The sequence below is a fragment of the Mchenga conophoros genome, linkage group LG23, assembly GCF_057382185.1.
Source record: "Mchenga conophoros isolate Kocher_MC1m ecotype Shallow Benthic linkage group LG23, M_conophoros_male_GT1.1, whole genome shotgun sequence".
Taxonomy (NCBI): domain Eukaryota; kingdom Metazoa; phylum Chordata; class Actinopteri; order Cichliformes; family Cichlidae; genus Mchenga; species Mchenga conophoros.
Window position 1 is genome coordinate 21,364,139 of NC_140547.1, and position 26,065 is coordinate 21,390,203.

General features: G+C 42.9%; 1 protein-coding gene across 9 annotated transcripts in view; it reads right to left on the reverse strand.

Moving 5' to 3' along the window:
• Positions 1 to 2,049: 2,049 nt before the first annotated feature.
• agap1 (ArfGAP with GTPase domain, ankyrin repeat and PH domain 1) overlaps positions 2,050 to 26,065 on the reverse strand; it is a 188,773-nt gene continuing 164,757 nt past the window's right edge. For all 9 annotated transcript variants that reach the window (XM_085264875.1, XM_085264878.1, XM_085264876.1 and 6 more), the window contains 2 exons: positions 7,042 to 7,297; positions 2,050 to 6,951 (listed from right to left, as the gene is read on the reverse strand). In XM_085264875.1, the coding sequence (XP_085121001.1) occupies positions 6,742 to 6,951; positions 7,042 to 7,297 (466 nt within the window). In that variant the 3' untranslated portion in view covers positions 2,050 to 6,741. The remainder of the gene's footprint in view (positions 6,952 to 7,041; positions 7,298 to 26,065) is intronic.

The window sequence follows — 26,065 nt, forward strand, 5'->3', positions numbered from 1 at the left end:
GTTGAAGCCTTTTCAGGTATTATATTGATAAAATGAAAATTTATTGCACATTTCAGACTCTTAATGAAGAAAATAACAAATGTTCTTCGGGTTGTTTTCACTTGTAAAATTACAGTAATTTAACGTTTACTTAGTCTGTTTTTATACAGAAATGCGGGAAATTTAAAGGTACATTTCCGACACTTTTACTCCTCAAAATACTGGCACCGTCACACTCTATACAAGAAAAAATGTTCTCATGTGCAGCAGCCTGAGTCAAATCCATCATCTCACCCACAATTAGCAATTTGGCCAAATCTAAATGAATGACTGCATCTTTAAATCTAGTTTCTTTCTGCTCTAACGTTAGCTTCCCGCTTAAATTCTACAGTTTCTACATGGACCCTGGTTATAAGCGAGGAAGTAAAGGCTCTGTCTTCACCCGTTGCGTAATTGTGATGATTGTCGTGATGTCAGAGCTGTGGATGAGGAATTCTGAATTAATGTGACTCTAAGTGTCAATAAAAACCAGATGTGAGCTCAGAGTAAGGCGACAGAAACCTAAATCCGGACTGGACCCTGCATAGTGTGAACAGTCAGCGCTGCCTGCGACTCTAATGACTTTTTTTCTTTTTTTGCAAATTGTAATCAACTCGAGCCGTCGCAGGCGACTGATAAATGAGACCCGGGGGATCAGCCTCAGCCCAGCTACCCCCGCCTCCCTGAATTAACACCAACTCGCCCGGCTGCAGCTCAGCTCCTGCTGATTAATTCTGACGTCAAGGAGGCCAAAACGCATCTTCTCCTTCTTCTTCTTCTGTGGTGGTCACCACAGGGAGATCACTGAGACTCCTGTAATTAAACGATTCCCAGAAGCCCTTGGAAAAGCTGACAGATTCTCTCATTCAAAACTCCCACTGAAAAAATCCCTAATTTTAAATTTTCATCAAGCAATAACTTGTTTGAGTTTGATGTAATAAAAACTTTTTAGGACCTAAAAAACAACCCCATCCCTTCTCTCATTTTAGATTTCCATCCCACAATAACCGAAAACAAACAAGTGAGTTTCTAATAATGACAAAACAACAAATATATTGATTTCTGAATCTTTAACACTCTGGAAAATGTTAACTTTAGCTTTTCGAAGCTAAAACTTTTAACATGATTGAGTCTCTCAAACTCCAGTTAAAAAAATCCCTAATTTTAAATTTAAATAATTCAAAAATTGTCAGGTTTCTTATAGAATAATAATAATAATTTTGAGTAAAAAATAAACAAAAAGAGACTTTGCTTGAGTGTCACCTGCTGATGAAGATACCATAACAATGGACGAAAGATGCTAAAAATCTAGTAGATACATATCCAACAACTGAAACATTTCTGCTTTAGTGGTGAGAAGTAAAACCTCATTTTGGTGTAAATCTAACACCGCATTCTGACCCTTCCATCTAAATGTCACAGCAGAAACTGAGGCTCATCAGACCAGGTAACATTTATTTTTATCTTCTATTGTCAAGTTTTGGTGAGCATGTGTGAATTGTGAGCTGCTTTGGTCTTCTGCTGCTTCTACATGTTGTGTGGTCAGTGATGCTTGTCTACATACTGTGGTTGCAATGAGTGATGATTTTAGTTGCTGTTGCCTTCAAAGAAGTCTGGCCATTCTCCTCTGACCTGGGAAAAGATATTTTCTCCCAAAGAACTGCCACTTACTAGACTAACCCTAACCCTCACTCTTTTGGCCCATTCTCTGCAAACCTCAGAGATGGTTTTGGGGCAAAATCTCAACCATTCTTAAACTTTGACTTGTTTCATCATTTTAATGATTTGTGGGCTAACCAGAACTAATGAACTTTGTAAAGTACCACATCAGAGTGGTTTATGTGGTTTTATGTATACTTTTACATTATGGTAATACTCGTTCGCCACCTCCTACACCACAAATAGAGAAAACTAATATAAACCAAAGTAAAATTCCCACAGGTGTGACCAGGAAATGAAAGAAAATATGAAATACATGCCTAAATATTGAAGAAATCCACTTCAAAAACACTGACCACACACACACTTCAAGTTATAATAAGAAGCATTATTCTTGTCTTTATTGAAAAGAGACACATTACAGTAGAAGACTCTGTATTAGGTAGAATTTTCATACAACGGTACTGTACATCAAACAAAAATTCAATAACAATAATAACAACAACATCAACAACAATAATAATAATTATTAGATTAACAGTGACAATAAGAACAATAATGTGTCTGGATGATAAATCAGAACAACAATAATAAAAAGTGGATGGAGAAAATTATACAAAAATGTAGGTTTAAGGGGGCCGAGTCTTCCTCGAGGGGTGCATTTATAAATAATGTAGTGGACAGCCCAGTTGGGTGGGGTTAAGGAGGCTACATGAGGTAACACAACTAGACATTGACCATATTATTTCTTCGTTCTGTTGATGTCTATGTACAAGTGTTGGCGGTGGCGAGAGCAGTGCAGACATATTAACGCAGTTATATGACATAATTTATCTACACGCAGGCGGCTTCAGCCGAAAGATCCTAGGCTAGGAAACATATTGCGCCATGCTACTGGCCACTGAGCTAACTGACCGCTAGCTGGAGCTTCACAGCATGTTTTAGCTTCAAAATATACACAAAAACAGATATTTTCTATGTTTTCTCCTCAATTATGAGACTAAGAAAATGTGAACGGAACAACAGAAACATCTGTGAAGAGTCAAGTCTTCATACTCAAGGAGATACAGCACCCCATATGCTCTGCTAGCAGAGTTTAGCTAGCTGCTCTTCACACCATGTTTCTATTATCCACATATTGTTTTCATGTTCTGCTAAACTTCTAATGGAAAGCAGATGACTGACTTAGATTGTTTACTTGGAAGCTGGGAAAATCTTTTTTAAAACAATGTTTGTCACAGTTTGCATTTTTATGGTGGGAAGTTTAGCTTATGCCCCTCTTCCCCTCACTTAGCTTAGTTCAGTTAACATATCTACAGCTTATGAGCCTCGATGTTTCGATTCTCTATTCCTATTTCACTATTTATTTGATTAATATTTAAAAGGGGAAATGCACTGTTAACCTAAAACAATGCTGGCTTGCTCACTGCTAGGTGTTAGCTTAGGTGACAGATGACTCAGCAATTTTTCGATTTTAGCTTTGAGTCTCAAACCTGAATGAGCATAAATCTGCAGCAAAGTGACAACTAATGTTCACCTCCTCTCTATTAGCTATCACCAGCTAACTGATCTCTAGTTGCATTAACAAGCGCTTGTAAACGGAAACTCTAGCGCAATGCTCTCGTTAGTTTGTTTACTACTATCTACAGTTAGCATTATTATTAATTACAATTCAAATTTTTCTGCTCACACGATTTTAAAATAAAATAAATACAATTTTATTCTAAAGAAAACAACCTGAAGCCGCCACCGCTTAGAAAAAGCCAATGTCAGTTACTGACAGAACATAAAGGAAGATGGTAGAAGAGTTGTGTTTAAGATAGATGAAATAAAGCAGTAAATTAGTGCATTTCTGTCATAAATAAATGGACGTCTTTTTTCCCTGTCCTGTTTCTGGACAGCTGTGGGATGGGTCAGATATGAAAACAAACTAAAATCATCCAATAAAAATAATAGTCTTGGTTTGTCATTTACAGGAAATAGAACGGCGTCTTGAAGATGACTGGTAAGGAAAATGGAGCGTGACACATATAGCAACAACAAAAATTAGGAACATCAAGGCAGGCGTGCAAAAACAAAAAAGGCAAAAGGAGGACAAATGTGTTCATGTTGATAGAAAAACATTTGTTTCTTGCTTTTTGATCCTTCTTCCATTTCTACAGTGTGTTTTTGTGTTTTCATGTGAATATTAAAGCGATGTTAGCATACAAAGTTAGGATGTGAGCGTGAAGGTTTTTATGAATATTGCTTGGATACACAGTCGGGTTGAGAGCTGCTACTCAACCGCTGCAGCAACATTTACATTAGAGGGCGAAACAGGAGAAAGTTGAAGATCTGAGCTGAGGAGCAGCATACTGTCTGAATCATCACATAAATGTTGAGTTTGGGAAACTAGTTCCCCAACTATCTTCACCTGAAGGCCTTCATTCTACACATTTCAACAACCAACGGAAAAATCTATATCACCAGGATTAAGAAAGGTGTTTTTAAAATGCCTGAAATCAACCTGCAACCCTATCATTTAATCCAAATGGACCTTTGTGCCAGTGGTTCCCAACATTTCTAGCTCATGGTGATTTTAAAATATAAGGGCTAGTATGAAGTAAACTTCATCTTGTCTAACAGTTAATGGCCATGCAGACCAATTGGACAAATGTAAACACATCCATAAACATTCAGGGTAGTCTTAATGTATGCTGTCCACTGTCCAGCTTGACTTTGTCCATGTGCTCATTAAATAATCAGATTTGAGCCTGACTCAAACTCAACCACATCTAGTGCTATTGTGGCCCCAAATGCCCCCAAAAGTAAACTCAACACTTTTATACTGCGTCTTAACTTAATTTTTACCACATTTGTTAAAGTCAGGGTAGACCTAAATTTGAGAAGATGTAGACGTTTTATAAGCTTCCCTTTGGGTTTGTTCTTTCTCATTAAAAAAGCAACTTGGATCTGTATTTTCTGATTTCCTTTGCTGTAAACCGTCCGTTGACCCTTTAGTCTGTAAAGATTCTCATGTTGGGAACCACAGGTTTAGACACCTGCAAAAGTTTTTCTTCCTGGTTTCTTCATGGTTCAGCACAGAGCCAAAACCATACCATAACACATTAGAATAAACCACTTCCACTCTGCAACCTCACATACTCTAAGTACTTACTGTGTTCTCTAATTTACATGATGCTTCGAATGAAAGAGAGAAAGCGACAGAGAAAGAGAGGAGGATTATTTACAACAAAGACGTTTTCAGACCAGAGAAGAAGAAAAAGAAGCCCTTCTTAGTGATTCGCTGAGCAGATCAGGGAGACTGCCTGATTGGACGGGATAGATAAAAAAGTGGCAGTGATGGCAGGGGCCACCAACCGTCTCCCCATCATTGTGTCTGGATAGATAGCAAACATTAAAACCCCCCCCCCCCCCAAAAAAAACCAAAACAAAAACACCTGAAGACAATAATTTCCCTTTTTTGCTCCGACAGCTGCTTCTGTATCTTTTCCATTTTTTTCCATTAATAAAATTAACTTCAGGGACAGAGTTCAGATTAAATGCTTTTTCATCAGGATGTAAACCAGGTTTGGGTTTAAGATGCTTACAGTTCACTCAGTTCAGACGATAAAACCTTCAGCATAAGAAAAGGTTTGAAATCCTACATATAGATGCTCATCAGCAGGTTAATTCCCAGCTGAGCCAGGATGTGGATGGCAAACCAAATTTATAAACCAACTTATGCCACAAACTATCGGCAACATAGAGAAAAATGTTCAACCGCTCGATCGACCACTTTGCTCTTATGGTGATTAATGAATAATGCAACGAACATGTTTCAAAAAGTGCAACTTTTACGTTGAAGCCGAATGGTCCCCATTTCCAGCTTTTGTCGCACCCTTTGCAGTTTTACTATCGCTTGGGCAAGTAATTGGTCAGTGTTTGCAGACAAGGAGCGTCTTCCAAGCAATTGCAAGAAGGTTTTCAGTACAGTACTGTACACCTCTTTGCAACCACCTAGTGACTGCCAGCAACCTCTAGCGACCAGTTGCCAACCAGTGACCAGTGGCTGCCAGAGGGCCACCAATCGATCTCTTGGTTCGATGCCTTAGGCATCCAACCAATTAAGTGAAGCCAGCAATTTTGAGCAACTTGAGTGCTGAATGTAGTCAGAAGTAAGTGAAGTGAAAACAGGTTGTTTCATCTAAAGAACTCGCTGGGAAAAAAGACAATGAGCGCTGACGATCGACAGTCCCCAGTCCCTGAGCCTGGCAAGAGCTTCTGTACACTTAATGACTTTATACACCCGATAGCTTAAAAAAAAGGAAAAACAAAAACCCTTCCCCTGTTAGCATTTTTTTACCATTGGTCCAGCAATGCACATCGAGATACAATATACACAGTCGAGAAAAATGCCTTAAATTAAAGTAGAAAAAGTGTCTAGGACATGCGATCTATCACACTTATGTTTTACCTCTAAGCTGATATTTTTTTTTAACATCAAGATTTTTTTCACATTAAAAAAAAAAGAACAAAAATGTGTAAAGCCGGTTGGTTTGCAGAAAATTTAAAAAAATGACAGCTGAAAGAAGGTGAAGAGGTCGTAAAGAATCCTCGAGAGATTTGCAGTGAAGATGATGTTGATGGGTGGCTGCCTCAAAGAAGATACGAAGACTTGAGTTTCCTTCTCATTGATTTGATCTCACAGTTTCAGGTTGTGGACAGAAGATGATATGCTTTGAGTTCAGTTTGTTGTTGAGTCTGAGCGGGAACTGGCCTTTGTAGTGTGAAATCTGAGGCTGTGTGACGAGGTACAATATAACTCATTGACCTGCACAAGTCGTGTGACCATTTCCCAAAATGCTTTGATGATCGTGGGCTATGTTTCCCAACATGCTTTAGACTTCTTCTCCCAAACAGACGCCTGGCCGCAGCGTCACCACTGACCTGTGATCAGTTTACTGGTGGTTGTCAGGTGAAGTGGGCAAAGCTAAAGTAGTGGTTCCCAAAATAAAACGTTCAGGATACTCCCAAATCGAAGTTTGTTTATTTTTCTCAGAGTCATCACAGGAAACTGTCTGGTCATATGAGCGCGGCACTGCCGGCGCTGCTGCAGCTGTTGTTACGATTGGTGTTGCGGCGTGAAAGGTTGGGTGTGGCCATTAGGGGGTTGCGTTCATCTGGGCAGCCATACTGAGCCAGCGTGTCCACACACTCCTGACAGCTGGCCTGGCGAGCATATGCCATTGCACTGTTGCCATGGGCGTCCCTTGCCATCAAGTCCACACCGTACTGCAGAAAGAATCAGAGAGGGATAGTCATCAATCATCTCCTGCCTCTAAAGCCCAGAATTACTGGAATACCAGCACTGTTTTTTCTTACCCAGATAAGGAGCTGCGTGATGACCACGTTGCCCTTGTGGCTGGCCAGGTGCAGCGCGCTGCGTCCATCTCCTTCTCCGCAGGTCTCGTTGACCTGCTGTCGGGACCCGTGAGCAAGCAGGAGCACGACTGCACGTAGATCCTCCTCGGCGGTTGCCCTCAGCAGCTGCTGGCCCAGTGGGAGATCAGTGCAGGGCAGCGACGCCAGAAAGAGACGCTGCTCGTACTTTGCCCGGATCCAGCGCTCACGCTCCTCCCTGATGGAGAAAAGAGAAACAGACACCTTTAAGAACTGACAGCTATCTAATGGCTGTAGCATGAAGTGTCATATTGCTGCCCGAAACATGAAGCTGTAAACAGACTTTTTTGCTTTTGATTTGGACGTAAATTTAGCTTTAATACAACAACTAAACAAGCGTTTTTTGCCCTTAAATGCCCTTAAACTCTTCCTTTGAGTGTAAAATAAGACACAGCGAGAGGCAGAGGGACAGACGTGGTGAAAGGCCAAAGGACGTGGACGCATTGTTCGCCGATCGAGTATCATTAACTGCTGATCTGTCTAATCCACAACTCTGATCGCTCTAATCTCTGCTCTAATCCCTCCGTGTAAACAGCAGCTCATTCAGCCTGCTGGGATTAGTCCAGAGAGAGGACAGAGAGGAGGGAGTGTGTGGGGGCCGAACAGCCCTAGGGGAGAGATATTGAGCTGTCCCCCCTCCTCCCTTGCCCCTCTACTCTATTCTCACCCAGTAACAACACATCCTTCAGGGGTGAGATGGGAGGTTGCAGGAAATGGAGAAAGAGTAGAGGTTAAAAACTCTTCTTACTGCCTCACTCATTTTTTACTGGCACCCAAATAATCGTTCATCTAAATTTGGCTTGACTGTTCTTTAGATTCGATTGGATTCCTTTAGATTATCGTTTGTTTAGGTAGTTTTCAATATCAACAGTGAACTGAACCACAACCATAGTAACATAGTGAAGCCTCGACCTTCTGTGGTTCGGTTTGGGTTTGCACGCTCATCGACTACCAACTTGTAACTGAGAAGTCTTTAGTCAGCAAGGTAAAGGACTGATGTGAATGCCAGCATGAGTGAAGGATGTTGCTTTATTGATAGATGATGGGGCACAAAATATGCAACCAGAGTGTCTACGAGTGATCAGCTGTCAGCTACATGCTATGGGCCTCAAACAAATCTCTTTATACATGGACAGTCATCCAATGCTTACACGTTCAAAGGCACTCTAATAAGTTCAAGGTTCAACCCTCAAGCAACCAACCAAGTTAAAATGACAGAGTATTTAAAGGAATACTTTACGCTGATTTAACCCAACTCATCTGTCACTTTGGCCTCTATGTACCTGCTTTTTGAGCAGGAACTCTTGCTGCTTTAGGTCTTTCACTTCAAAACATCACAGATTAGAAAATAGAATCACAATTTCAGTGCCCCTTCTACTTGAGTCAATGTAAAATTACTGCAGACCTCTTGTTGATCTCTTACAAATCACCATTTCTGCACACAATCATGCAAATAAAGCTGTTTTTTTTTTGCTTTTCCATTCTTTACCCTTGGACACACAACAGTTCTTGGATCTTAACTGTGATTACGGCACTTTCTACACTTAAGTCACCTGTTAAACTCTGACTCAACCCATCGTCTCCCGATAGAAGAATCTGTGTGATTATGAAATTTGGCGTAGTGTGTGGAGTAAAGTGGGGATGCTGGGAGGCTTGATGGGAGACAAACTGTGGGAACAGTGAGTGTTAAAAGTTTAAAAAAGAAGTTTTCAGTCAGTGTGGGAACCTGCAGAATCTCATTAACTCTCTTCCTGGATACCAGTGTGAGTGTGTGTGCAGGGGTGTGGTGGCGACGGCTAGCATCACGGAATGTCCCGGGGGCTTTCCCTTCCTGCCCCAGCCCAGAGAGAGAGTAGGGAGGCTGGGCTCCAGACTACGGCCGACAGCCCCCGGACAAAGCCTGGAGGTGTCGCTGGGTGTGTGTGTCTGCCTATGTTTGTTGGTGTGTGTGCTCAGCAGGGCTCTGGCCTTCTGTCCTCCAGAGGACAGGGAGGAAATGTGAGGCCACTGGACCCAGGAAACGCATGCCTTCCCCCGCCACCGGAGTTGCTAAGGGGCTGCAGAGAGCCGATGTAAGTCAGAGAAGAAGAGGGCTCAACCCTAGGTGCTCAAAGAGACAAACTGTTCTTTTCTGACTGGCTTCAAGAAGAAGCATGGCAGATTTTGTATTATTGCCATCATATTTAAAGAAGGTCTTCACCAGTATTTTGACCCAATGGTGTCCTTAACATGTCCTGAAATGACATGTCATTTACATTCAAACACATTATATATATCACTGTCCTGCCTTGAAATACCAGCATCACTGCTTTTTTAGATAACCTGTACCTGTTTTTTCACCAACAGAGCTTCAGTTCTGTCTTAGCACCCCCTGAGAACCAAAACAGGTTTGACAACCCAGTGAGGTGTTGGGGTAGAAAGCCCACTCTTGTCAGTGGTGCCAAATTAGGTGCCTGATATCAAAGACAGAATGTGGTCACCTCAGGCACACAGATCTGGATGTGTGTACTGTGTTTGTTTTGGTTCTGAATATAGTTGGTTGCTCGGTAGAAGCTTGAACTTTTAGAATCGATGTTTATTTTGGTACTGCTGTTGATTTTCTTTCTGTCAAAAGGGAGATATTCTTCCCACTGTCACCATATTTTTGCTAATAAGGTCATCTGATTGTTGGGGTTTTCTCTGCATTGTTGTAGGCTCCTTACTTTACAGTATGAAACACCTTGAAGCAACTGCTGGTGTGATTTTAGCACTATATAAATAAGAATTGAATTGTATCTTTCCCTATTTGTTTTTTTTGTTTTTTGTTTAGCATTCTTTTGGTTCTTCAATTTGTTTGGTGGTTTATTTATTTATGTATTTGGAATTTGTTTACTGTATGTTTGAGTGGTTATTGAGGTTTTGTTTGCTGGGTTATTGACAGTGTGTGCGGGTATTTGTTTATGGAGTGTTTAGTAGTTTGTTCACAGTATGTTTATATGAGTTTGGTTATTTGTTGAGCTTCTGTTCTGTGGTTTGTTTACTGCACATTTGATTTTGCATTTTATTCTTCCTGTTCGTTTGTGTTTTGGTTGGAGAGTTTTTAGCGTGTGAGTTTATTGACTTCTTATTTTTTGTACGAGTCGTTTTGTTTTGGTTATTGTTTAGCATATGTGTAGTTGTTTGTTTGGCTGCGTGTTTGGTGTGTGTGTGTGTCGCAGTAAACAGTGACTCTCCTTCATCACAAGCTAACGAGTCTTGAAAACACACAGCTCTGGACAGTGGAGAGGCTAATTGCACTAATTAACCACACAGAGCGTGTGTGTGTGTGTGCGTGTGTGACACTATGTGTTAACATGTGTCTGAATGTACGTGCTCATATTTTGTGTGTTAATCTGTGTGTGTGTGTGTCTCTTTTCACATCCCATTAGACAAAGAGCTGTGCCCCTGCACCAAGGCATGCTGGGTAGATAATTAAACATGAGTCCCGGTGAGATCGCTTGTGACAGGAAAACACACACACACACACACACACTGCAAGTATGTCAAGCAGAGCCCAGAGGGGTTATAATGTGTGTTTGTGTGTGTCAGTCAGTTAAATTAAATGATAAAAACTGCACCAGCCAGAGGAAACAAGCCTTCATGCATCTACTGTTTCTACTGTCCTCACTGCTCCGTTCACACAAACTCGAGCTCCTCCTGAATGAGCTCATGTCGGACGATTAGTAGGAACACGACTCTGACCTTCAGTTTATGCTGTTTTCACAGGATCTCATGTGGGCTGTCCCTTTGTGTGGTTCATGTTTTCACCGTTTCATTGCTGTAATGCTACTTTAATTTTTATTATGGCTTTGGGCATGGCATCACTGGTCTGTGGTTTGGTCTGCTAATTTGTTCTTAATAAAAGCCGTAGCATCTAAATTTATCCCAGACTTTATTCACCTCAGATGTCTTGTTCTAATAGAATCTGCAGGTTTTTTTCACGAGGTTTTCAAATCTTCTCACAACTAAGATTTTCAGTACAAAGCTACAAACACCAGATACAAGTTTAAAAGCTGGAATTTTCAGTGAGAACGCTCCATCAAGTTGAATTTCCAAATTGGAAAGTTGCAGAAGTCACACCAGACCTGATTTGCAATCCAGCGAGTGTAAACTGGAGTTGTTGTGCATTTGTGACTTGCTAAATAATAGCGCACAACACAGAATAGAAGAGGCTCTGTCTGTCAGCACAGTTTTAAAGTGCAGAAAAACAGGCACTGAGTTGTACTTTAGGTAGTACTGTGGAGTAAAATAAACCTTTTTTTCCTACTACTGCTATTGAAATGTGACCAGTGAGGTATGATGTCTTGACCCTCGAGTTAAAAAAATTCATTGTGACTTGGTAACATTAACTCCTTTGACTTTTGGCTTCACTACAGCGGATCATCTGCCTCCATCTCACCCACTTTAACAACATCCATGAATCTTCTCTGAGGTCTTCCTGTTTTCCTCTGGCCTGCCAGTTTCAATTATCCACCCTCCCTCCTCTGCACATGTACAAACCAATTCAGCCTCACCTCTCTAACCTGAGCTGTCCCTCCGATGTACTCGTTTCTAACCCTGTCCATCCTGGTTACTAACAATGACAATGTTAGCACCTTCAACTCTGTCACCTCCTGCTGTCTTTTTGTTCATACCACCTTCTCCAAATCAAAATCAAGCAGGAAGTGTGTAATGTTATCTTCCTGAGTATTTGGCGTCAGTTTTAATTCCAAAATCCAAACAAACTTTATAAATCCAATGTTCTGCTGACGTTAAACATAGTTAGATATTGGTCATACTCCGGTTTGTTCTGATAGAGGATAAAAATGAAAGAATCCCTTTGGCTAAACATGACAATCACAATTACATTATTTAAATAAAACCCTTTAAGTTAGTGTTTTGGATTGTCTTGATGCTAGCAGTGAAAAACAGAAGAATAAAACAGCAGAGTCAACTTTCTTGATGGAAACTGAAAATCTGAAGTTATACGGATGATAATAAACTTTTCAAGAGGCTTTGTGTCTTAGTGTAGCTGCTGCACCCTGTTGAAACATTAGCTGAGTGGACCTGTTGATTGACAGCTCCATCAGCGGCTGTGTTGTGGTGTTGGGTCTCGGTCTCTGTTGGAGACAGTGGGGCATAGTGTGATTTTGTTTGGGGGTCACTCAGGGCGCCACACTGGGCCCACTGTGCTTCTCCGATTTCCTGTCTGTTGTTTGAGCTCTGGAGACCTCTCATTGTGTGTGTGCGTGTATCCAGTGTGTGTGTCAATGTTACCCCTGAGCGGCCGCTTTGTTCCGCTGTGTTTACATACACACCGAGTTTCCTGCCCAGCTAAAGCCAGAGGCCCGGCCGAGTGACCGACCACCGTTGGACGTCCCACCAGCTGCTCCCCCACCGCTCTGTGTGTGTGTGTTTAAGAGGGTCATCTGCCCACGACCCCACAACACAGCATTGACAGAGAGCTGAATACCAGCACACACACCCCGATAATCACACCAGGCTAATTACCATAATTACCACCAAACAAAACCTGAAGAGACCTGACACCAGAAAGAGCCCGATGGATCCTCAACAGCAGAAATGAACACTTTGAATACAGTTTGATGGAAGCAAGAGCAAAGACTTCTACTTAGTAACTCAACAATAATTTCTCAAGTTTTAGGATAAATAAAATGTATCTTATCCTTTTTTATATTTATATTTGTCAGGTATAACAAGTGGAAAATTAATCTGATGACTAATTTTATTTAGAACCTCACAAAACCAGAAATGTGGCCATTTCAACTTAAAAAAAAAAAACAACAAAAAACTTTGATACTCAAAGTCAATACTCCTTTCTAATCTGTCTCAAATTCTACCAGCAAGAAAATCACCACAAACACAGTGAGGGCTAAACTGTCGCTGTTTGCTATCTTTTCTTTCACTGTTCTATTGTTCTGGCTTCACTGAGGCCTCCCCTCTGCAAATACACTGTCTGGATGCCAGATGACTAAAATATGCCACTCAATGTTTCAGGACTCACTCACCAGCCACTTGGTTCGATACACTTGTTCATCAGTTGCTTTTAAAGCAAATATCTAAATCAGACAATCACACAGGAGCAACTCAATGTATTCAGGTAGATATGGTCGAGGGGACATGATGTTCAAACAGGGCATCAGAATGAGAAAAAGATATTATTTCCACCTTGAACACTCCTGGTTCCACCTGGTTGTTGGTCCAAACATTTAATAAACTGCTGAACTACCAGGATTTTATCACACAACCACTTCTAGGGCTCACAGAGAATGATCTGAAAACGAGAAAATACCCAGTGAGCAGCGTTTCTCTGAGAGAAGTCTGAGAATAACTCAAACTTTGAGTAACTCAAATAACCACCGAGCGCATCTCTGAAAGCAGAGCATGTCACACCCTGAAGTGGGTGGAGTACAGAAGTAGAAGACCACACCTGGGTGCCACCTTTGTCAGCTAAACAAAAAGATTGAGGTTAAAATTTAAAAACAGATTGGAAAAACACTAGCTAACCATTTAGGATGTGGTGGATCGGAGGATTCTCATCATGGATGTGCAGCCGATCAGCAGCAGCTGTGTTACGCTATCATGTCAATGTGGACCAAAACCTGTGTTTCCAGCATCTTTGTGAATCTCTACATTGCTGTAAAGCACAAAGAGTCCAACCCAGTAGGGGGTTAAACATATATCTAACAGATTTGGTAATGTCCTGTCTGAGTTTTTCATGCATGAAGTAAAAATAAAGAAAAGTTAAATGCAGATAAAAAGAGTATTCTCCAGCTCAGCTCAGCCTGCAGAGAGAAGCTGAGATGTATGAGCCACCACACTGCTGTTAAAGCCCGTCATTAATTACAGAGTGTGTGTGTGTGTGTGTGTGGGGTAATGAGCGGTAGGATTCGGGGGTTAAGAGTGACATGGTGTCAGTGGCTTCTCTTCTAGCCTAATTAGCCCTCTAATTAATAGATTAATAGATAGATAGAGAGCGTGGATAAGAGCATCAGCTAGCTGCCTGACCTAATGTGCATTTAAGATAAATCACCGTCAAATGGAGGGGCTTCTAACAAGGTGAGGAGCAAAATGAGCCACTAATTCTGCTTTAAATCCATGCAGAAAACATGCGTGCTTTGTTTTATCTTACAGCAGAAAAGAGAAGATGAGACGAAAGAAGAAGAGAAGAGGCTGAAATCAATTAGCCTTTCTAGCTGGTCGTTAGCTGCCGTTGGATAGGCACAGATAATTAAAGGGAGGGTGGTGGGGTGAGAAAGGTCTCTGTGTGGGGAGGGAGGGGTGAGTTGGGCTGAAGTCAGCCATGAGACTGTATTAGACAGATATGGAGGGGTTAATTCGGACAGGAGAGACAGAGATGATGCAAATGAGGAGAGAAAGAGTGGGAGAAGAGGTGGAGGAGAAATGGAGCAAACCGATGGGAAGCTGATCTCTGGGGTGAAACGCAATGCTCCAGTGATGCTGCACAGATACTGAAGGGGGGAGGAAAGGGGGAGTTTTCATAAAAAGAGGTGGAAAAGGAGAAGCAACCACAGATATAAAGGAAGAGACCCAAGGAGAGAGAGACAGCAGGAAGGTAAAAATATCAGGGGCATCTTCTCTAGTGTAAAAGAAATATCCACTGCATATTGCAATGATAGTAGTCCAGGAATGCATCAACGTTAGCTTGTCATGACCACAACTGGACAATGGAAACAAATCGGTCCAACACCATCTTGGAGGTAGATTATAAATCAGAAACAGGAGGACTCAACAAGAATAAAGTTCTGCTTAATTTGTAGCTGTTGAACAAATCAGGAATGTTAACTCGTTTCCGAACCATGTACGAAACTTTGACATGACCTTCATTTCATTATTCTCAAGAAAACACTCGTCCTATTGGGAAAGTTTCGCAAAGATACCTTTAATCCAAGGAGAAGACACTCCTTACCCTTTAATAGCATATTCAAAGCTGTGAAAGGGTAATTGTCTTGTCCTCAAATATCAGACTTCTCACAATTTTTAAAATGCAATTTCCAGAAAAAAAAAATCGATATCTGGGTTATAACAGCACCTTTTTGGCACTGAAGTCTGGCCCATTTGGTTTAGAGACATCTAAGATCTGACGAGATCACGATGATATGGCCATGAATCACATGTGAAGATGCCTTGAATTTGTCCATACATTTATATTCAGTATTTTTGACAATTAAAGAGCCTACATGTTTTATCTGAATCAAAAGTCTGCAAACAAAGATTAAACCTCTTGATTCTTTCATAAATAAATAATATTTGGATAAGTGGTTCTTTGATCAAGATGTAACAAGCCTGCACACTGTCATATTAACAGGTATACATACTGCTATTGGCTTTTAAAATAGTTCTCCCAAGTCTCAGCTATCAGGATACCACAAAAACAAACTAAACCCCTCCCCCAAAAATAAACCCCCCACTAAGAATAGGGTCACTTTTTATTACTGACTTTGCCCTAACAGGGTTGGATGCTCTATTCAATGTTGACTGCTCCTGTTGGGAATAACCTGACTTACTGTCTACATCAAACTGAAAAAGGCTTCCTCTGTGGGAATTTCAGGGCCTCCTGTCACCGGTCCAAAAGAGGAAGTGGCCTCAGCAAAGACAGTGGTGACCCTGAAGGCTTGGGCCTCGTGGCCGGGAAAGCCATTAACGTTTGCTACTAGATTAGCTGGATGCAGATGAGTGGACCTGTCTGACCACAAAAGGGGGGGGGGGGGGGGGGGGGGGGGGTTAACGCAGTAACAGGGTTTGGACAGGACAAAGCCAAGAGCCAGATTAATCAGTAGCTCGATTTAAAACACATCAAGGTGAGATTTTATTGTAGCACAGGAGGCAGCGGAGGGGGGGAAAAAAAAGGCAGCTAATGATTAAAACAGGGGTTTTACTGCAAATATTACCATTATGTACAAGATAAAAACAATAGCCTGATCTAAAAATACATATATTAAACATTAATAGACATTTAAACGGTGCAACAGCTCAGCTGATGCAACATTTCTGAGGCCGGTGATGTATCTGAAATCATCTGATATGGGTCTGTTTGTATGTGTCAGGCAAAGCTTAATTTTAACTTCTTTCATAAAGTAACACCAACTTGTGCTTTAAATACCTTTGTTTTAAGTGTCCTGTTACTCTGATTGGCAAATGAAAAAATATATTAAGTTTACAGATAATCAAAACTGATGCTACAGCTTCGTAAAACACGTAATTGATAAGTTACTATCAAAACATGTAGTTTCTCTAATGGCCACTAGAGGCAGGCTCCAAAAGTGAGTCCATCCGGTGTGATGAAGGCTTTAAAACAGGACTCTTTAAACCAGTAGGTCAGCGGTCCCCAACCCCTGGGCCAAATCAAATCAAATCACTTTTTATTGTCACATCACATGTGCAGGCACACTGGCACAGCACATGCGAGTGAAATTCTTGTGTGCGAGCCCCACAAGCAACAGAGATGTGCAAACACAACAACACAAACGAGCAAAATACAAGAATGGCCAACCTGAAACTAATAAATATATGTACAATATATAATAGTGTATGCATTTCTGGATGTGTATACTAAATATTTTCCTACGTGTGTGTGTGTGTGTGTGTGTATACACATTTTACAAATTAAATAGTAAAAAATAAAAAAAATAAAAATAATAATAATAAAATATATAAAATATACAGAGTTGAATATGTGCAAAACAAGTGGCATTTATATAAAGTGTGGAGTGCATAATGTTGAAGTTCCAGTAGTGAAGCTGAGGTGTCTATGACGTGTTCAGCAGTCTGATGGCCTGATGGAAAAAGCTGTCTCTCAGTCTGCTGGTACGGGACCGGATGCTGCAGAACCTCCTTCCTGATGGAAGTAGTCTGAACAGTTTATGGCTGGGGTGACTGGAGTCCTTGATGATCCTCCCCGCTTTCCTCAGGCAGCGCTTCCTGTAGATGTCTTGGAGGGAGGGAAGCTCACCTCCAATTATCCGTTCAGAGCACCGCACTACTCGCTGGAGAGCTTTGCAGTTGTAGGCGGTGCTGTTGCCATACCAGGTGGTGATGCATCCAGTGAGGATGCTCTCAATGGCACAGTGATAGAAGGTCCTGAGGATGCGGGGGCTCATGCCGAATCTTTTCAGTCTCCTGAGAAAGAAGAGGCGCTGCTGCGCCTTCTTCACTGTTTTGTTTGTGTGTACTGACCACGTAAGATCCTCAGCCAGATGTACTCCAAGGAACCGGAAGCTGCTCACTCTCTCCACAGCAGCGCCGTTGATGGTGATGGGGGTGTGTACTTCTCTGCACCTCCGGAAGTCCACTATCAACTCCTTTGTCTTTGCGACGTTGAGGGTGAGATGGTTGTCTTGACACCAGTGGGTCAGGGCGCTGACCTCCTCCCTGTAAGCCGTCTCATCACCGTTGGTGATAAGACCCACCACTGTAGTGTCGTCCGCAAACTTCACAATGATGTTGGAGCTGTTAGTGGCTGTGCAGTCGTAGGTGTAGAGTGAGTACAGGAGAGGGCTCAGTACACACCCCTGTGGAGCACCAGTGTTCAGTGTGATGGGGGATGAGGTGATGCTGCCCAGTCTGACCACCTGGCGTCTGTCAGACAGGAAGCTAAGGATCCAGCTGCAGAGGGAGCTGCTCAGTCCTAGATCCTGCAGTTTCCTGTCCAGCTTCGAGGGAACGATGGTAGTGAATGCTGAGCTGTAATCTACAAACAGCATTCTCACATACGTGTCTCTCTTCTCCAGGTGTGACAGGGCAGTGTGTAGTGTCAGGGCTGTGGCATCATCAGTGGACCTGTTGTGGCGGTATGCAAACTGTAGAGGGTCCAGTGAGTCGGGTAGTGCAGAGCAGATGAAGTCCCTGACCAGCTTCTTGAAGCATTTGCTTACGATGGGGGTCAGGGCTACAAGTCGCCAGTCGTTCAATGAGGAGATGGTGGAGGATTTGGGTACAGGGACGACGGTGGCCATTTTGAAGCAGGCTGGGACTACAGACAGAGAGAGGGAAAGGTTGAAGATGTGTGTGAACACTCCAGCCAGCTGAGCCGCGCATGACTTGAGGACGCGGCTGGGAATCCCGTCCGGACCAGTAGCTTTGCGCGCGTTCACCTTCCTGAAGCACTTCCGCACATCCTCCTCAGACACAGTGTGCGCACTGACGTCATCCGCGGTGCGCACACTGTCCGGTCTCATGGTGTTCGCTGCGTCGAATCTAGCGTAGAATACGTTTAGATCCTCACACAGAGAGGCCGTGGTCTGCGGTGTGCTGGTTTTCCCTCTAAAGTCTGGACCGGTTTGGTACCCAGCCGCGAGATTTTAGGCTCGGGATGAAATTGATGGTGTTCAGGGTTTTTATCGTTAACTCTGTTTCCCTGGGTCTTTTATTTTGAAATAAATATTTAGGCGTTACCATAGCTACACAGCAAAATCTCCAGTGTTAAATTAACACTGGAGAGTGTCTATATGGGTCCACACCTCTGAATGTTAAATACAACACTGTTGAGTGTTAAATTAACACTTTTGACAGTGTTATATGTTTAAAAGTAACCTAGTCAGTTTTGAAGATTAACAATGGCTAACACTGAGCAGTGCTGATTTTCTAACACTGGAATATTTCTAACATTTTGAGTTATTTTCCAGTGTTAGAAAATCAGCACTGCTCAGTGTTAGCCATTGTTAATCTTCAAAACTGACTAGGTTACTTTTAAACATATAACACTGTCAAAAGTGTTAATTTAACACTCAACAGTGTTGTATTTAACACCCAGAGGTGTGGACCCATATAGACACTCTCCAGTGTTAATTTAACACTGGAGATTTTGCTGTGTACCAGCGAGCATTAAGGGGCAGAGAGGAGGATGTTACTCTCAATGTTTTTGGTGCATTTCAGGAGGACGCTGCTAATACACTTTTTTATAATACACAATTACACAGTGAATTCGCGTTTATTCTTATATTTACAAAATACGACCAAGACAAAAACTGTGGTATCGTTTTATTTTGTTGTATTTATCCGAGACACCTTAAAGGCCGGTCCATATAAATATTGTCTGACATTAAACCGGTCCGTGGCGCAAAAATGGTTGGGGACCACTGCAGTGGGTGATGTCACAGTAACTGTGTCCAATTTATATTCTTCAGATTTTAATATCTAAGGAATACGGTTGGTCATTTGTCTTTTCAATGTTCTGTTGGTGGGAATACTGATGGAAACAAGTCCAACCATTCTATTATTGAACAAGTCTGTTGTATTTTAATAGATATTTATGAAATCCAAACTCTTTAAAAATACCCTGAGAATTTAACTTCTTGGACAAACATCCAACCCTTTTCCTCACCCGAACAAAGTCCTCTTTTCTGTGCTTTGCTTTCATTTCTGAGGCATAAAACGCGTTCACTAAATGCATGAGTGAAAACCACAAACAAATCACTTCCTTCTAAAAGATGTGAACACAATGTGTGAATTAGCACAAATCACAAATAAAAGAGGACAATTTTTCTTAAGTGTATCGTCATGGCTCAGTGTTTGAAATGTTTACCAGCCGGCCGCAGCTCGCAGTGAACCCATTCAATCCAAACACATTACCGGCCGACGCGAGGAGAACTCTGTCCTCGAGTTTTTCCACCCCCTTTCTCCCTTTTCTTTATTGTATGAGCAATTTGCCGACTGAGCCAATTAGCCAAAGGGAGGAGGGGGAGCGGGGAGGAAGGGGGACTCGTACCGACGGCGCACAGATTCATTTCTGCTCCAGGAGCCAGCCCCCGCTGGCTTACGGCGAGCAGGAGCCCAGAGAATCCGGCGAGCTGAGAGGACGGACCGAGTCACGCATGTGGAGAGCGTTATTTATTTCTTCATTATTAAAATAAGGCAGGGGAGGGAGGGCAGAGGACAGCGAGGTTAATCTGATGACTCAGGCATAAAGAATGTGCATTTAGTTTGTGCTTTTAGCCCGCATTAGCATAACCTCGCCGCGATGACAAATGATGAATGGTCCGGTGATTGGCTCGTGTCAGCAGGCTTAATGTCAATAGTAAATTGGAGGGCTTGTTAGGCGAGTCGGGGGACGCGGTTACGAACAGCGGCGGGGCAGTCATGTACAAAATAATGTCTATTAGGACTAATTTAATCAAGGCCTCCCTTTTACAGATGAATTAGAATGTAGGGGCCAATTATTTTTCAACGTTTGCACTGGCCCTGCCTGTCAGGAGGCTTCCTCTCTGCGAGTGTGTGTGTGTGTGTGCGCGCGCGGGTGTGTGTGCGCTGTTTAAAATGCAGGCCATGGGGCCGCCTCGGATCTGCAGGGGCTGCAGATAATAACAGAGAGATGATGGTAGGCGGGATCAGCTAGTTATCCGCTGCAGATGAAACAGAGCCCGGCTCGATCTGCACAAATGGATACACGAGCACACATGTATGCAGATAATCCCACGCATGCATACGGATACAGAGTGAGTCCGGCCTCATGGGAGACACGGTGACATCTATTTCAGGCCTGACACTTCTGCCCACATGCATGTTAAATAGGGTGGCTGTAGTTCAGGTGGCAAAGCTGGGTGTTCACTAAATGCAGGGTTGGAGGTGTGATGCCTGATTCTTTAAACACATTTACTCCACTGCCTTTGGTGTCTGGACCTATTCTGCTAATTCACAGCTCTTAGACTAAAGTAGTTTTGATTTAGGGTTCAAAGTACTTCGTACAGCCCATCAGTTCATACTATTACTTACGAAGGGCAGACAAGTAAACTACCTCCCTCCAGGTATTCATACCTGAACACAGTAACAAAAAACTGCAGTAAACGAATTAAATATGATAGAAAATTTGAACTATGGGCAAATGTTTAGGGTTTGGATTGAGTTTGGTTCAGAAAATCGATGCTACATTTCAACTGAAGTCTCATATACTTTGGCCAAAAGTCCACTAACAGAGCAGGCTGTACTCGGCCCTGTTTGGAGCCCCTAAGCTCAACAGCACTCAGTCAGTCAGTCAGCAGTTTCTGTAGCAAAATGAGGCTAACATACAACAAATTAACAAAAATTTCAAACTGCCCCTATTCCTTAAAAAGAGCTGATGAATAATAGAAATATGTGATAATCTTTTGTGTTTTTATGCATGAACCGCCAACATGAATTAAAATGAGGTGGCCGCAAACACCTCTGACACCCGAGGGAGGCTAAGGACCTCCATCAGTGACTGGCTGTAATTAATAACTTCAAATCGTCCTGTATCACCATCTGATCTGCATGTGTCCATCTCAAATCACACCAGTCCAATCTGTGTTATGATCACACAGTAGAGAGGGGGAGGTGTGTGTGTGAGTGGAGGATATCAGTTTGGGTTTTATGGGATATGAAGCAGGGCTGTCCCCTCCTCCCCACCACTGGCTCTGACCCTGGGGGGCAATTATGTTGTGATGTGGCTGCCCCATTCCTCCTGGTCGCCCCATCTGGTCCCCTGAGCCCAATCCTGCTGCCTTGTCGGGCCGCCCGCTGCACCTGCACCCCGGTCCAGATTAAAAGCCCCCGGTCTAATTTTAAATCTGTTAGCGCTGGCCTTTTCTTAGGGGGGAACAAGACTAATCTGTTCCCATAAAGGGCCCTTTTTCTTTCCCCTCTCCTGGCTCCCAGCGCCGACAGACCTGCTGCTGAATTATTACTGGCCACGCATTTGTCATGCGGGCCCCGATGTTAAGTGCGTGGCGGCACCGCGATGCATGGCCCTGCGAGTTCATCCTTTTGCCGACCTCATTCATGCTCATTTTTCTACTGTCTAATTAAGGTGTGGCTCCCCAGCATCTACATACCTCTGCCTCCCCCTGTTGTTCACACTGAAAACTGATGTGACGGCTTTCAGCAGGACGTAAACTCTTTTTTAAAATCTGTTAACGAGCAGTGAATTGATAGTAATAATAAACCTGTTTGAATCCTTGATATCACCATGATTCATGATTCAGAGGCGCATATACTGCTGGTAGTATGGCTGCAGGTAACTGACTGGAAGCACTGGACAGCGTTTGGTTTATCATCTCCATCTCAGCAGAAGATCTCAGTGAAACAATGAACACAGGCTTTGAGCATACTCAGATGTGTGTGTGTGTGTGTACATAAACAGGGGAAGACGCTGACCCTCTGCGACAGACTACCAAAGGTCAGCAGTTGGCGTGAGAGAAGTAACGGTGGAGGGGGAGGGAGGGAGCCGCCAACCATGTTGCCAGCAATCACCTTCCCAGTCCAGTGGCCAGGAGCTTGGATTAGCGGTGCTGTCACTTGCTGTCCGCTCAGGCCTGCTAACACGCTGAGCCCGAGCAGGCCTAAGGTGCTGGTGTTGATGCGCCACTTGACACGTAATTAAAACAATGAGCCGCGGCGCCGAGAACCGGAGACTCGGGGTGTTGCGGCAGCAGTGTCGACGGAGCCTGCGAGGCCCCTGTGGGTGCTCCGGGATGGGCAGAGAGCCCAAACTTAGCAGCCCCTTCAGCGGTGGCCTCAGCTGGGCCGTGGCACCGGGCGACCACGCCAGCTGAGGTGATGACGGCTGACCGCGGGGCAGCCAGAGGTTAATGGGAACGTTTAGAGGACAACGGAGCCTTTTTGTGGTTTGTGAGCAGCAAGAAAATAAATACTTCTAACAGGATCCCTCTGGCGCAGCAGAGCTGGCACAGTTGGTGTTCATCCACACTGTACCCAACCTGCCCTGTTCCCTTCTTTGCCACTGCGAGCGACGCACGTCAACAAGTATCTCCCCTCACTGTGAAGCATTGCAGCGCTGAGCAGGCGTGGCAAGACCTTGCATTCGGCGCGATGAGCTCCAGCCCTAAAACGATTAGCAGCGACAGTACTCGCTCCTCATCCTCACCGCGACTCGCTGATGTTAATGAGACCTGGACCAGCCGTCGCTGTGGGCAGACGCGCGGGGAGGAGGACGAACCGGGGAAGATAAAGAGATGATGACAACAGCTGGAGATGGCGGGGCTCGGCCCTGTCACATATCTCATTGGATGGGGGGGCGACGCCACGGAGGTGAGGCGCGATCTCTCCGAACATAATTCCTCCCTCCGGTCCACCGGGGGAGTTGACAGAGGAGGGGAGGAGAGAAAAAAAATGGAGGAGTTTAATACTGACGGTCATACTAATGCGCCTCCTCTTCTCATCCATCCAACCTCCGCCCAGCATCACTTCTTTTTTCCCTCCAAATTTCTGCCTCCTCTTTGTTTTCTACCTATCTTCCCCTCACCTTTCGTTGTACCTCCCTCTTGTTCTGCCATTCTACACGCTTCCTCTTTCTTCCGTCCATTCCTTTCCTTTCCTCTAATTCTCACTCTTCCTCCTTCTCTCCACCCCCCCCACCAAACCTCCAAACAGGACCTAATTGGGAGGCGAGAGTGGGGGGCCAGACCTTGACAGACAGGAGGTCAGCGTAATTGCTGCTGGCCATATTTAACATTAAGATAATCAGGCCATTAATTACCCTTTGGATCATTAAATCAGCCACTTGCAAAATGAAATTTCGGCCTCTATTACTCACTTGAGAGACCACGAGGGGAGGGCATTTTTCCATCTATCAGCCACCCCTCCCAACCTCCTCTTCCCTTACTCTCCCTCCCATCCCTCCTGCTGCCTGGACAAAGCCTCTGCCGGCCTTGTCTTGTTCCTCAACCAATTCCTCTTCTTTTACACAGGTTTTAGTCACGGTTCTTGTTGAATGTGGAGAGATTTATGATTTGGATGATGTTTTCACATATTTGCAGTAATTTAGTGCACAATGCAAGAGGACGTTAAGCCACTAAATGATGTAAGTAGATGCATTTCCATACCAAAAATGGTAAATATGTCAACAGCAGAGTGGGGCTCCACAACTCCTCATCCTCATGTCGATTTTAGGTTTATTTACTTTTGAGTGTAACTCAAATCTGGCCACATTTACACTATTTTCTGAAGTTACACAGTTTAACTACAACATTTCATTAATCTGATCGACTCTTCCTTCGAAGGCTACAGGACAGGACATGTTGGTCAAGCAATGAAGTTGTTCTTCATAGCACAAATGTTAGAATTTCAGGATTTTTACATGCTTGCTCTTCTCCATGAAGTGAAGTTGTGCCAGAATCGTGTGATCTGAGAAGGCAAATATGTACCAGTTCTCAATAGCTTCTCCCCCATGTTATTGTGGACTTCTATTTAAATCTAACAGTTAAAAATTTTACCTAAATGGGTGCCCAGAGGAATAAAACATAATGTTAAGTGGCTCCAGCAAGACCACCCTTTGACAAATCAAGGTAATTATCAATTTCTACTATATTTATATGCAGCTGATACTCTCTTGAAGGCTAAGAAAATATCATTGATGGTTAGCATAGCATATGATGTTTTTTAACCCCCTCCACACAAGTTTTGTGTTTTTAGTGCGACTGTATTGGTTTGTATTTATCAGCAGTTACATGCCTGTAACCCCAGCGATGGTTTGTAATTTCAGAGGAGCAGTAGGCGTTGAGTGAATGCAACCTCGGTGACACAGCTTCTACATATCATTTCATAGACCGTCACTGGCACTCCATAAAGCTGTCATAAAAGCTCCACGCCTTCCTCCCACTGTGTCTCAGGGAACGTGTGAGAGACCCCTCCATGGATAAATACTACTATGATGAGGGACAAAGGCAGCATTTTAGCACTTCAACTACATCCTGTTATACACATAAGTTTAAAAAAACCTGTGAGAAAATTTAAGAAAAATTCAGGTGTGGATTTGGAAACACAGATGCTGTTAAACAACCTTATAGTAGCCACTATCAGTGTAAAAATTTCACACAACACCCTGACTTATAATTTAGAAAAAGTGTCTTTTCATTTGCTTATTTTGTTTAGACTAATAGTACAATACAATAGGAAAATAAACAATTATTAGGTGAATGTCTTACTAGAGGGTTAATAATTAAATCTTGAGTAATTTTTGAGTGCCCAGAACAAAACAGGTTTCCAGCTTTAACATCGGGAGGGTTAAAATAGCCTTTGTGTAATCTTAGAGGTGAAATGCAGGACTAAAAAAAGCCAGTCACAGAAGGTGTAGAAGTCACAGGGTAAAAAATAGCAGTCAGAGGTGGAGAAACGATGGAAAAATCAGAGAAGGAGGAGTAAAGATAGAAAGAAAACCAGGATTTATGGAGGGGAAACGACAAACAGCGAGCCACTTAAGGAATGGACTGATAAATACTATCGACAGGACAGCGATGGGGGAGAGAGGGGAGGAGAGAGATGGAGCTGCAGTGGAGCGTCGCGGGTTAATTGAGATAATATTGACCTCCTCCTCTAATCTCTTCAGGGGGAAACATGCTTCAGATTCATAAATAAATAGGAACATGAGCAACAATAAAAGCATTAGTGCCCTGATGGAGGAGGGCTAATGGCACGTCGATATCCAAGGATCGCTCAGTGTGAGTGAGTGTGTGTGTTTTTGTGTTGTGTGTATTCAGCTAAGCAGATACAGTCGTAAAGCTGAACTCAAATATATTGACTGTAGGCATCTCCTTGTGTTTTTATGTCCAACTTTAACCTGGATTTTGATTTATTGTATACATATTTTTAAGTGCTGTATTCACTCGCATCACTTTAATTCTTACTGATATTAATTTGGCTTTAATGTAGTTATTTAAAAATTATTGTGAGTACATTTACATTGTTTTTATACTGAAAATTTGATTTCTCATGCACACTAACCTGAGATTCAAGTCTTATTACTAGGCTGTGAAGATCTTGCATGAATATTTTTGTCTGCTTTTGTTTTTAGCAGAAAAAACCCCCAAACCATCAACTAGTTAAGCATAAATGTAATCAAGAATAAAATCCTTCAAGTTTCTCTGTTAGCTGAAAATATGAAGGACTTTGTAAATTTTGTTACTGTGATTGCATTGCAGTTTCAGCTCAACGTATG